The 13,365-nt window shown below is 44.5% G+C and overlaps 1 protein-coding gene across 1 annotated transcript in view; it reads left to right on the top strand.

Moving 5' to 3' along the window:
* Positions 1-13,365, top strand: part of Mtarc2 (mitochondrial amidoxime reducing component 2) — a 28,956-nt gene that overhangs the window by 14,912 nt on the left and 679 nt on the right. The window contains exons 5-7 of the mRNA XM_034513566.2: positions 7,360-7,421; positions 7,499-7,570; positions 9,666-9,813. Of these exons, the coding sequence (XP_034369457.1) occupies positions 7,360-7,421; positions 7,499-7,570; positions 9,666-9,792 (261 nt within the window). The 3' untranslated portion in view covers positions 9,793-9,813. The remainder of the gene's footprint in view (positions 1-7,359; positions 7,422-7,498; positions 7,571-9,665; positions 9,814-13,365) is intronic.

The raw sequence follows: 13,365 nt of genomic DNA, 5'->3' as shown, positions 1-13,365 counted from the left end.
TCATCAAGTGTAACTGTTAAGAACAGGTTTGCTGAGTCTGCCTGAAGAAGAGAGACTTGGGAGTGGGGAGTGTTAGGTTTGACTCCCAAGAAGCAATGCCTCTGTGCCCTGGCTTGTACTGTGTGGGGGGTTGGGAAAGCAGGCAGACAGAAGGTGCAGAAGCTTGGGAGGATAGAACAAAGGAGGCCCGGAGCATTCTAGAATCCCAGGGGCACTGGAGGAACGATGTTGGAGGCTGGATGGAAGAGGCTGGAGGGGGAGTCGGCTGGAGGCCATTCTCCCAGGAATTTGATTTTTAGGATGTGTCTATACAGAAGCTGCTGAACAGGGAAGCTGTTATGGCAACAGAGATGTAGTGAATGACTGCAGTGTTCCAGAGAGCGCTAGAATGTGCAGTAACCTGTCTGCCTGCTCGGGAGTGCACACAGCTTCCTGGAGGAAGCAGGAACCCAGTGCTGTATTCGATCATGGGGGTCTCTCTCAAAGGATCAGCAGGTCTTACCTGAAAGCCACAGCAGCAGACAGACGGTTCCACAGCTGTGCTGACAACATCTCACATCTCACAAAGCCACTCTGTGGAGCCTGGAAAGCCACCGGGGGAGGGGATGTGTGTGTATGTGTACGTGCACATGTGTGTGTGTGTGTGGTGGGAACACTTTAAGAAAAACAAGACCAAAATTATGCGCAGGTCTTTGAAAGATCTGATACAAAAGGGGGCCTGGGCCTGAAGCTTCAGTGATTCCTGGTGTGCCTGCCCATTCTCCCTGCCTGAGATTCCACATTGCGTGTTAGACAGTTTATGATGTAAGAGCCATTCTTAAAGTATTTTTTAAATATTGAGGAGCCTGGCACTCTGAGTTAGAAATGCATGTTATTATCTGGGCTTGATGGCACAGGTCTGCCACTTGGGAGGGAGGCAGGGGATCTCAAGTTCAAGGTCAGCCTGGGCTACAGAGTGAGTTCAAAGCCTACCTAGGTTAAGTGTGAGACCCTGACTCAGAATGAGAAATAAGGGACTGGAGAAATGGCTTGTGGGCTAAGAATACCTACTGCTCTTGCAAAGGACCTGGGTTTGGTCCTCAGTACTCACACGTTGCCTCTCAGCCTCCCATAACTCTAGCTCTGGCCTCACCAGGTACCAGGCATGAGTGTGATGTACACACACACACACACACACACACACACACAAATATACATACATACAGTCACTCACATATACTCATAAAATAAAAATAAATAGATTAGAGAAAATTAAAAATGAGAAGAAGGCTGGGGAGGTAGCTCAAGCAGCAAGAACACTTATCTGGTACACAGCAGGTCCCAGGTTCGATTCCCAGGACTGCTGAAACAGACTGCTCTTTAAAACTGAACTTGACCAAACTGGCCTAGAAATCATCTCGGGAAGTAAAAGTTCTACTGTTGGTCCTTTGCAATTTGCCTTTTGTTTGGGGGAAGTTTTACGTTAGGCAGTGTCCCAGCTTGTTCTCAGTTGCTGTAATAAAAACCTCTGACTGAAAGCAACTAGGAGCAGAAAAGTGTTTATCTGGGTCACACTTTCAGGAGATGGTCCCCTCTTGAAAGGAGTCAAGGCAGGAGCTCAGTAAAAACTTGGAATAGAAACCACAGAGAAACGCTGTTTGCTGGGTTGCTCACTTTCTGGCTTATGCTCCGTTAACCTTGTATAGCCCAGGTCTACCCGAGTAGGGAATGGCACCTCTCACAGTGGGTTGGCCCTCCTACCTCAATTAATAACAAGACAGTGCTCCACAAGCATGTCTACAGGACGGGTCTGATTCTTACAGCCTCTCACTTGAGACCCAAGGCTGTGTCAAGGTGACAGTGAATGCCAACTAGCACAGAAAATAGAATATTTTAAATTTGTCTCCTAAGACGTTGTTTTGGTACTAATTTGGCTTTAGGATCTTGAGCCAATGGAAGAAGACAAGATGTTGTCATCACTGGGTGTAGAATTCTTGCTTTTCTGTAACTTGTTAAACTTAACCTAAGGCTAAAATAAGCATAACCCTTTTCTGGGACCATTTGAATGAGTAGTCCTTTTTTTTTTTAATGTATTTTTTAAAGCCATTTAGCTGCTACAGTTCTGAATTATGATAGGCTTCCAGAAATACTAAATAAGGTATGATGTTCTTATTTTTCTAGAAAATTCTATAGCCATGCATCTTTTTAACAAACTCCTTACTGTAAAACAGTGAGCTGTTGCTGATTTAATTCCCATAAGAAGGAGGCCCAGGAGTGATGCCCTGACCTGTGCACCCCTTGCTGTCATAACCCTTTCAAATATTAATGCAGAGTAATTAAAGACATACATACTTAATTCTCAACAAATAAAAAAATATATCAAGCCTAAGCATGATGCAAAAGTCCGGGCATTGTTTATCGTAAATGTAGGGCAGTAAGGGGTGCATTGTGGGATGTTTGCAGCTTGGAGTGCTTGGAGTGGAATTTCCCCTTGGGAAGTTAGAGAATGAAGCCAATCTTAAGAGGCTCCGGCCGGCATGGTGTGTTTGATTTCTGGAACACAGAGTGATGAGGTTTTAAAATGAGATTGATGCTTGCTGCTTATCTCTGTCACTGGCAAGCGAGGGGCTGCATGTTCCCTGGACTTTGTTCACTGTCCTGAGCGGAACTTGAGATGTTGTAATAGGGCATCTTCTTCTTTATGTAAATCCTCACTCTATGGTTTGAAAGAGCTGGGGGAGAAAACTGCAGAAAAATCTCAGTGTGTCCTCTGTCACGTGGGAAGGGCTGTTTCTACAAACTTCTAGAGAAGGAGGTGTTTTTTTGTTTGTTGGGCCTCGAATGACCTTGAACTTGTCATGTTTGGGATTGCAGGCATGCCTTTTGTGAGGTTCTGGGAAGCAAACCCTGGCTGCACATATCCCGGGCAAGTGCTCTATCAACTGAGGTCCAGCCTCAGTGCCCAGTCTCATCTGATCAAAGAAGCTAAGCAGGGTCTGCCCTGGTGAGCCCTCGGGTGGGAGACTTTCCTAAAGCCAGGCAGCTGTGCTGAGTCCTGGCCCCATCACTCAGTGCTGGGTGACCTTGACCAGCACTGCCCATTCTAACAGGCAGAAGGTATCATTTGGGCAAATCCTCATTTCTAGACCTTTGTCTCTGATGGCCATGCTTGCCCACTGGCTTCAAGGATTTTTTTTTTTTTCTTTAATATGCAGTACTCATGGAAACCAGAAGAGGGTGCCAGATCCCCTGGAACTGGAGTTACAGATGATTGTGAACTACCATGTGGTTGCTAGGAGATGAACGTAGGTCCTCTGTAAGAGCCAGGATGCTCTTAGCCACTGAAGCATCTCTCCAGCCTCCCTCTAAAGAGAAACTTAAAAAAAAAAATTACATATATTTACTTTGTGGTGTATGTGTGTGTTTAATGTAGTGGAGAAAACTAGAACTCTGCAATATTGAAACAGGTCATTAAGTACAGGTTAGAACTGTGCCCCATAGCTGCACACCTGGGTTGTACAGCGCACAGGCAGTTACACTATAAGGGTAAGGTGTGCCTACAGCGTTAGAAAACAGGGACACGGGGAGCTTTTAAAATGGTCCATTACAGAAACTTTTGCAGATAAAAGTTATTTCTTTTACTTTATAGAAGTAATTTTGCTCCTTAGCAGTTTATCTGGGCTCCGAAGATCTGTCCTTAAAACCTCCGAATGCTAACTCTGCGCACTTGACCTATGGAATAGGTGACCTAGTTGAGCTAAGACCCTAAAATGAACATGTCAAGGTCGCTGGCTTTCTGTGATAGCCACAGTGCAGAATTCCACAGACAAATAGCTTGGAATGATGAACTCATTGTCACTTGGAACAAGGGAATTGAATACTAAGTTGGAGAGCCTTGGGCTCCCAAGCCGCGGTTGGCTCACATGCCTGTGGCTGCAGCGCCCTCGTGTGGTGAAAGGAGTGCAGAAACCCTGCCCACTTACAGTCCTGGGCCCTTTCCCTTGCAGACAGGCGCTGTACCAGTCACCCTCCAGCCGGCCGTTTGCCACATGCTTCTCTGCAGGTCCTCTGTTTGAACACCGTTTGTCACATGATGTAACCTTGGCTTTTACAAAGCTTATGTAGCTCCTAGGCCAACTGATTGCTTGGAACATGCCGTTTATTTCCACCAGAAGCAGTCTCTTGGAGGGTGACTGGGGACTCAGGGCATCTATGGACACCTCAGTTCTGCAAGCTGTGGTCATACTGGGTAGGAGGTGCCTGGTTTAGAAGACCCAGTTGGTACTGGGATACTAACTGTACTTTGTTCAATAATTCCTATAGGTCCAAGGGAGGAGTTAATTTTCCTTTGACTACGGAGTGGATCGTGATGTCATAGCCAGTTGCAGAAGGGAGACTAGGTGGTGTTCCTTCCTTCCCTTGCTCTGCCCTCTGCAGAAACTTAAGTCTTTTTCAGGCCCTGAGGGAGTCAAAGCCACCAGTGAATCAGGGGGTCAGTCTTTTCTCATATATGTCTCTGCACATCCATTCGGAAGCCTCACGGGTTGAGGTCAGTTTCTAAGGAACACTGCGTCTGATTGTAGATGCTGTTGTTGGCTTATGTATGTCTTCAAACGCCCCGTTTCTCCTAAGACCCAGATGAAGGATTGTACTGTTTATCAGTGGGTCTCAGCAGGTCAGGCACAAACCTTCAAGAGATGGACCTCAGATGATGTTCTTTCTGAGACAGAGCCTCACGTAGCCTAGGCTGGCCTTCAACTCATCATGTAGCCAAGGATGGCCCAAGTCATGGAATTCCTGAATCTGTGCCCATATCCCCCAAGGTCTGGAATTACAGGCACGGACATCATGCCAGTCTCCCTTTTATTAACAAGAGGGACCATAATCTTTATGTAGGTCTATGTAAGCACGTGAATTATTAAATATTAAATATGTAGCTAGCAATTCAAGGTGCTGTAAATGTCCTACCCCAAGACACGATACTCTGGCGTCTTGATGATTTCAACTTGACAAAGAAAATGCAGGAGATTGTGCTGATATTTGAATCTGTTCTCATGTAATCCAGGCTAGTGTGTCCTCACCAAGACAGGATCTGGGGCTGCGGGATCTGCAAACACATCAAAGCTGATCTCTCTCTGTGTTTGGTCACATGCTCTCTGTCTTGTCACCCTCTCACAGCCTGCTGCTCCTTGTCCCTTTCAGTGTGTTAGCATTCAACGCCAGACAGAAGCCATGTAGCCTACCTCCTGTCGGATGTAATCCCATATCTGTGTATCTGCGGCTCTGTGTATACAACCGTCCCTTCATAGTTTCTGCCAACTTCAGACAAACATGACTTGGTGTCTGGGGAGAAGAACCATTGGTTACAAGTGTTTGTTGTGTAATCATAAGGACAGGCGTTTGGATCCTGGCACCTGTGTAACAAGGCAGGCATCTCACAAAGACCTGTAACTGCAGCTCTGGGGGATCTGAAGCCCTCGTCTGGTCTCTGTATGTAAACAATCCCTACATGTGTATACACACACACACATACACACACACACACACACACACACACACACACACACACACAATCTCTTTTTTAAAAAGAACGTTTTAAAATTTGGGGTGAGACATCAGTTGTGAACTATCCACCTTTTGTCCATTATTTTCAGAAGGAAACGGTGTTTCTTTACTTACTTATTGTTTACATTTTATTTTGTATCATAAATGAACAGAGATGATTTCAAGGATGAGGGGGTGTATGCACAGATTAAGGGACAGTACCAAGCCATTTCATTATGAGATAAACACTTGAGGATGTGAGATTCTGAAGTGGGTATGGGAAAGAATCCCCTTTTGGACACTGCAATGTATTCAAGTGATTGTGTGTTTGTAAACCATATGCAGTGTTGTGACACAGTATGTTCTATGTGTGTGCACATGTATGTGTGTTTATGTTTTATACATGTATCTGTGCATATGTTTCTTTTTCAAAGCTATCTTCTTCATATGTGTGAGCCTGTTTGAGTGTCTATGTGTTGTGTGTATGCACACTATGTGTATGCAGCGCCTGTGGAAGTCAGGAGGACAGTATTGATCCCCAGAACTGGAGTCGTGGGTGTCTGGTTGGTGCTGGGAAGCGAACCCAGGTTCTCTGCAAAAACAGCAACTGCTCTTAACTGCTGGGCCATCTGCAGCCCCAGTGCAAGTAGCCATGTGTATAGATGTGTGTAATGTCTGTATATGTGTGCATTTAAGTGTGTGCATCTATCTGTATGTGTATCTGTATTTGCACTTATGTGTCTGCATGTTTGTGTATATGTGTTTGTATGTGTATGTGTGTTGGTATGAAAGTGCATGTGTATGTTTCTGTACATACATATCTTTGTATATTTGTGTGTGTGTGAGTGTACAAGTGTGTGTGTGTACACTCAGACACACACAAATATGCACAGAGCTGTATGCTTGAGTGGGTGTATTAAAAGTATCTGGGGGAGTGAAATTTTTGCCTTCAAAGGAAAAGATTTTGAGGCTTCGCTATCTTGCTTCCTCCCGGTGTGACTTAAAAGTTTTACAGTGTTCTGCGTGTCTGTCTCTTGGGGGAATTGGGGATTATAATAGCAGCTCCCTTCAATTGTGAGGACTAATTGAAGGCTGGTGCTCAAGAGTAGAAAGGCAAGGTACAGTCGGTGATATGCAATGTCTATCTCATTTTCACCCTGCATCCCATGGCACGGCAAGTGGGGGCATCGAGCTTGACCATACACAGGCTTCAATTGGCCTCTCCTGTAGCTGAACGGGCAGTTCTCAGCCTTCCTAATGCTACGACCCTTTAGTACAGTTCCTCATGTTGTAGTGACTCCCAACCAAAAAACCATACTGTGTCATTATTTTTTGTTGCTACTTCATGTTGCTACTTTTGTTCCAGTAAGTGTGTTTGCTGCAGTTATGAATCGTAATGCAAATATTTTTGGAGATAGAAGTTTGCCAAAGGGGTCATGACCCACAGGTTGAGAAATACTGAGCTAAGCCTTAGGTGAGAGCAGACTTGTCTCAAAAGCTGAAGGTTTCTCTTTGTGTGTCGGAAAGCAGTCTGACGAGTCTGCTGGGAACCATGCATTTTGGAAGGCTTGCCCTTGCTGACCTGCCACAGTCAGTGATTGGGATTGTGAATCAGGAGGAAGGTGCTTGGCACTGGGAGGTAGCGCTGTGGTTGGTTGCTCGGCCCAGGTGTTGGGTTCCACACTCAGTGCTGTAAAATAGTTTAAGGTGAGTCACATGTCTCGAGTTGGACTGTGTGTCTCTTGGGCACTTTTCAGAGTTCTCTGAGTTTCCAGAGTGACTCTGACCAAGATGAAGGAAGCCCGACTCTAAAGCTACCTCTCCCTTTTCTCCTAGGATACTTGGGATGAACTCCTGATTGGTGATGTAGAGATGAAAAGGGTGTTGAGCTGCCCCAGGTAAAGGCTGGACCTAGACGTACCTCTGGGTGTGGAATTCGGTTTGTAACTAGCATCTAACCCTGGGCCTTTGACAGGTGTGTTTTGACTACAGTGGACCCAGACACTGGCATCATAGACAGGAAGGAGCCGCTGGAGACCCTGAAGAGGTAGGACACCGGTATGCATAGTGTTGACATCACTCATGCCCATAACAACCTGTCATGCACCAGGGGCCTGTGTGCTAACTCCCAGGGGCATCTTTTTATCTGTCCCTCAAGGATGTGAGTCCCTGTTTCTTTCTCTTTTTATTTTTTAAAATTTCTAGATGGATCCTCTATTCTGATACATTTTTAGTTGTACAATATTCTATTTTAAAACTTTAACTCTCACCAACTTCTTTTCTGGTGTGTGTATGTGTGCATGTATGTATGTGTGCATGTGTGTGTATGTACGCATGTGTTTATGTGTTTGTGTTTAGGTGTGTGCATGTGTGTGTGTATGTGTGCGTGTGTTTATGTGTTTGTGTGTGTTTAGGTGTGTGCATGTGTGTGTTTATGTGTGTGTGTATGTGCTTATGTGTATGTGTGTGTATGTGTGTATGTGTTTATGTGTATGTTTATGTGTGTATATGTGTGTGTACATGTTAATGTGTGTGTGTGTGTGTGTAACTGTATAGGACAGAGGTTCACATTGAATGACTTTTATTGAATGAGTTGCTTTTCATCTCTGTTTTTTGGGTTTGTTTTATAGAAATGTCTTTTTTTTTTAAAAAAAATGATCTATTTTTTATTTTCATGTGCATCAGTGTTTGCCTACAAGTATGTCTGCTCTAGGGTGTCTAATCCCTTGGAGCTGGAGTTACAGACAGTTATGAGCTGCCATGTGGAAAATGAGGCCTTGTCCTCTGGAAGAACAGTCAGTGCTCCTAACTTCTGAGCCACCTCTCCAGTGACTAGATTTATTTTCAAAGTGTAGAACTCCTAGACAGTTTAGAGCTGCTGTTAGCAGCACACCGCTGTCTTCTCATTTCCAGACACGCACATGTGTTCTCTGAGTGAGGAAGAAGTCTCCACACTTTATTCCTGCACATCCGTCTTATCTAAAGTGTCATACATAATTCCTTATTGCACTGACCTCTCTGCATCGATGTCAGCAATTTCTAACCCAAATCCATATTCTGGGGTCATAATAGTCTTAATTTGGTCCAGATTGTCTGAGGCCAGGTCTTCAGAAAATTCTAGGTGACTGGGAGCTTCCTGGGCCAGGCTCCAGACCTAAGGAACTCTCTCTAATGTCAAGGAGGCATGTCATACTGGCAGTAAAAGCTGCATAGCGGCACCTGTGCAGTTATTAGAGATGAGATGTGTGGGCCTTTTTCTGCAGGGACACAAAGCAATGCTGAGAGGCTGGGCCAGCGCCAGCTTGGAAGCAGGGACAGCCCGAGGTGAAGATACACAAGCTGCCATGGCTCTGCCTACCCAGGATGCACTTCATTTTATGTTTGAGACAAGGCCTCTCACTGGACAGTGAACTTGCCAGTGAGCTCCAGGGATCATCTATCTCTGTCTCCTGGGCCAGGATTATAGGCAGATGGTGCTGGGCTTTTTCTGACTGCTGGAGATCTGAACCCAGGTCCTTGACCTCTCCACTCTCAGATAGTTCGGGGCACCCTGCCTAGGGAATGGTGCCACCCACACTGGGCTGGGTCTTCCCACATCAGCCCGCAGGTCAACCCAGTGTAGAGAGTCTCTCATTGAGACTCTTTTCCTAGGTGGTTCTAGGTTGTGTCCTTGACACTGAAAGCCAGTCATCTCAGTGGGTGAGGGATTGGTTCCATTCTGAGATTTCATGAGCGTTTTTTCCATGAGTTGTGAGTCCAAGGTACCTAAGTAATAAAGTATTTGCAAATACTGACACAAACCCACACTTTTTTTTGAGAGAGAGAATTTTTTTGTTTGTTTGTTTGTTTGTAACCCTGGCTGTCCTGGAACTCACTTAGTATGCCAGGCTGGCCTCAAACTCAAAAATCTACCTGCCTCTGCCTTCTGGGGGCTGGGATTAAAGGTGTGTGCTACTACACCTGGCTTTAGAAAAGCCACAATATTTGGCTACTTTACAATCATTCCTGTCCACCTCTAGAAAGGGCTTGTGGTTGGCCCCTAACTGGCCTAAGGAACAGTCTTCCAAGTTCTGTGGGTAATGCTAGACTCCTGTCTCCCTTCAGGGCCTGATGACAGAGTTTGATTTCTTTTTTTTTTTCAGCTATCGCCTGTGTGATCCTTCTGTGAAGAGTTTATACCAGTCATCTCCACTTTTTGGGATGTATTTCTCAGTGGAAAAAATTGGAAGCCTGAGAGTGGGTGACCCTGTATATCGGATGGTGGATTAATGGACCCCGTGGGCTGACGCGGTAAAAATTTCCTTTCGTTTCTTCAACTTGGACTCTTGACAACATGGCCACACTGTCTCATCTTCTGATTCTTTAATAATTTAACAATTATTTTATAATTTTCTGTATATGGATGTTGTGCTTACATGTATATGTCCCAGCTGCATGGCAGTGCCTGAGGAAGTCAGAAGACGCCCTGGATCCTCTCTATCTGGAGCTACAGACAGTTGTGAGCTGCCATGTGGGTGCTGGGAATCGAACCTGTGTCCTCTGTAAGGACAGCCAGTGCTCTTACCTATTGAGCTGGCTCATTCACATGCCTTTGTTTGTTTCTTTGTTTTGTTTTGCCTCCTGAGTGCTGAGATTAAAGGCATACACTACCACTGCCTGGCTCAGATGCTTTTTAAAAAAAAAAACCTTATGGTGTTTTAATTTTGTGAGAATGAGAAGTTTGGGAATCAGAAAAAAATGCCCCTCCTTTCTCCCTCCATTCCTTCAATAATCTGTACCTCCTCATCCTTACTTCCCATTTGGTGATGAAATACCGATGGAGGCTGCCCTGCCAGACTGGCAGGGGCCCCTGGTTCCCTGGAGAACATGTTTAAAGAAATAGGAACCAGGCGTGGTGGGGCACAGCTTTGATCCCAGTACTTGAGGCAGAGGCAGGCAGATCTCTGAGTTCAAGGCCAGCCTGGTCTACAAAGCTAGTTTCAGGACATCCAGGGCTATACAGAGAAACCCTGTCTCAGACAACAAAACACCATTAACAACAAAAGGGAATAGGGATGAAGGCAAATGATTCTCTAGGGTTAGGGGTATGAGTGTGTGTGTGTGAGTGTGTGTGTATGTGTGTGTGAGTGTGTGTGAGTGAGTGTGTGACTGTGTGTGTGTGAGTGTGTGTGAGTGAGTGTGTGACTGTGTGTGTGTGACTGTGTGTGTGACTGTGTGTGTGTGAGTATGTGTGTGTGAATGTGTGTGTGTGTGTGAGTGTGTGAGTGTGTGTTTCTGAGAAAAGGGAGCAAATATCAAAAGTGAGTGCTTTATCAGACATCTCTTAAATATAACTTAAAGTAAAAAAATAAGTGTATCAAGCTGACTGGATAGTGCTGCAAAGGTAGACAATAATATTCTTATACTGATTGTATCAGGTTGTTTCAGACTCTGAATCCTGCAGATACAAACAGAACTCTCAAGTTACTGGAATGAGGAGTCACCGGAAGATCTTTCCTTGGAAATTCTAAACAGATCCTCTTTCAAAACCTATTATCCACCCCAAAGCACTGTTCTTTAGTTGTTTTTATATCATGTGTATGAGGGTCTTGTCTGTATACATGCATGTGTACTGTATACATGCAGTACTCGTAGAGGCCAGAAGAGGGCGATGGCTTCCATGGAACTGGAGTTACAGATGGTTGTGAGCTGCCACGTGGGCTCTGGGAGCCTAACCTAGGTCCTCTGTAAGAGCAGCCAGTGCTCTTAAACCTCTCCAGCCCCTATTTCCTAGTTTTAACATTCACCTCATGGCCCAAACCGTCGGCAGACTTTTCTCTCTAATTCTTCCCTGGGACTCTCACATATGGTCACCTCTCTGAAGCTTTGCCCCCTCCCACATGACCAACATTCCTAAGGATGAAGTGCCATGAGGTTCATGTGGACTATGGGTAGCAGCACATACACTGGGGTTCATCCTTGGCTCTGAGGCTCTATGGATTGTAAATAGGAAGTGAAGGTTGTCCTCACCAAAACATTTAACAAAAGTTATTTTGGTATTAGTTCATTATATCAGAAACACAAAGGCACTCCATACATAATAATTTTGATTTTTTTTTATTGTCCTTTAGACTGTTGCATAGAGTTAGGGACCACTGAGGTATAAATGCGAGACAGGGGATGAGAAAAAGGAAATCAAAACCAGAGACCACTCATGATGAAGTTTAAATAAAGACTATGTTTTAAGCAGCCCCTAAAGCATCTACAAGGAGTCATTAAAGACAAAGAATACAGGAAAACTACATCCTGGATGGTAGTTGCAGGGGGAAACAAGCAAGCAATTTAGCAAACCAAGAGTATGCAGTTAGCTGGGCATTTTGACCCTGAGTTTCCAGAACAAGGTTGGGCGCTTTCCCACTGGACGTTTTAGGCCAAGGGGTAGAAACCAAAATGGCTTCAGCTGAGACAGGATGGAGAGACCTTCTCCTGTTAGGGTGCCTGCTGTATTGAGCTTGTCATCATACTTCATGGTTCTTGTATTTCTGAGACAGGATTTCTCTGTGTAGCCCTGGCTGTCCTGGAACTCACTCTGTAGACTAGGCTGGCCTAGAACCCAGAGATCTGTTTGCCTCTGCCTCCTAAGTACTGGGATTAAATGCAGGTCCATTACACCCAGCACTTTTTTTTTAAGATGCCTACCTTAACATATCTGAAATGCTTCTCATAAACCATAGGATGCATTTTGCAAAAATTCTTGTGAGGGTTGGAGAGATGGCTCAGTGGATAAAGGCACTTGCTGCCAAGTCTGTCATCCTGGGTTCAATTCCCCAGACCCACCATGTGGGTGAGAGAACTGTTTCTTCTCCCAAGTTGTCTTTTTTTAAAATTTTATATATATATATATATATATATATATATATATATATATATATATGTGTGTGTGTGTGTGTGTGTGTGTGTGTGTGTGTGTGTGTGTGTATTATACAATATATATGTGTGTATATATGTATATATGTATATATATGTGTGTGTATGTGTGTTTATATATATGTATATATATGTGTGTGTATGTGTGTTTATATATATGTATATATGTGTATATATATGTGTGTGTGTATATATATATAGTAGCTGTCTTCAGACACACCAGAAGAGGGCATCCGATCCCATTACAGATAGTTGTGAGTCACCACGTGCTTGCTGGGAATTGAAGTCAGGACCTTTGGAAGAGCAATCAGTGCTCTTAACCACTGAGCCATCTCTCCAGCCCCCAAGTTATCTTTTGATGTCCGCATGTGTGCCAGGCCACCCACCCACCCACCTCCCTCAAACACACACTCCAGTAAATGTAATTTAAAACGTTTTAAATAGCCATATGTGATAATTCACATTTTTAATCCCTGTGCTTGGGAAGCAGAGGCATGTGGGTCTCTGAGTCTGAGACTAGCCTGATCTACATAGTGAGTTTCAGGAAAGTTGGTGCTACATAAAAGGACCATGATTCAAAGAACAAAAACAAAAAAACAGAAAACAAAACACAAAAAAAAAAGAAAAGAAAAAGTAAAAAATTTAAATAAAATCCTGTGCTTGAAAATTGGTATATTTTTCAATTGTTCTGTCTTGGATTTGATGAGGTATAGAAGCTACTAGAGAAGAAATGACAGCTCCAATTGGACCGCCCCTGCTGTCCCAGCTCTGGGTGGCTGAGTCCAGGAGCAGTGCCTGACTGTGACGTCTGAGAATCTTTATGGTTAGAGGCCCTACAGATCACCTGGTGATAGCCTAGTAGTCAGATCCCATTTGCAGTAAGCAGACATGACCGCCCTCCTGTAGATCATTCATTTGCTCGGCTTTCCAGGAGGA

This window comes from Arvicanthis niloticus, chromosome 10 (genome assembly GCF_011762505.2).
Source record: "Arvicanthis niloticus isolate mArvNil1 chromosome 10, mArvNil1.pat.X, whole genome shotgun sequence".
Taxonomy (NCBI): domain Eukaryota; kingdom Metazoa; phylum Chordata; class Mammalia; order Rodentia; family Muridae; genus Arvicanthis; species Arvicanthis niloticus.
The sequence above is the reverse complement of the archived record's forward strand: the minus strand, read 5'-3'. Positions and strand labels throughout refer to the sequence as shown.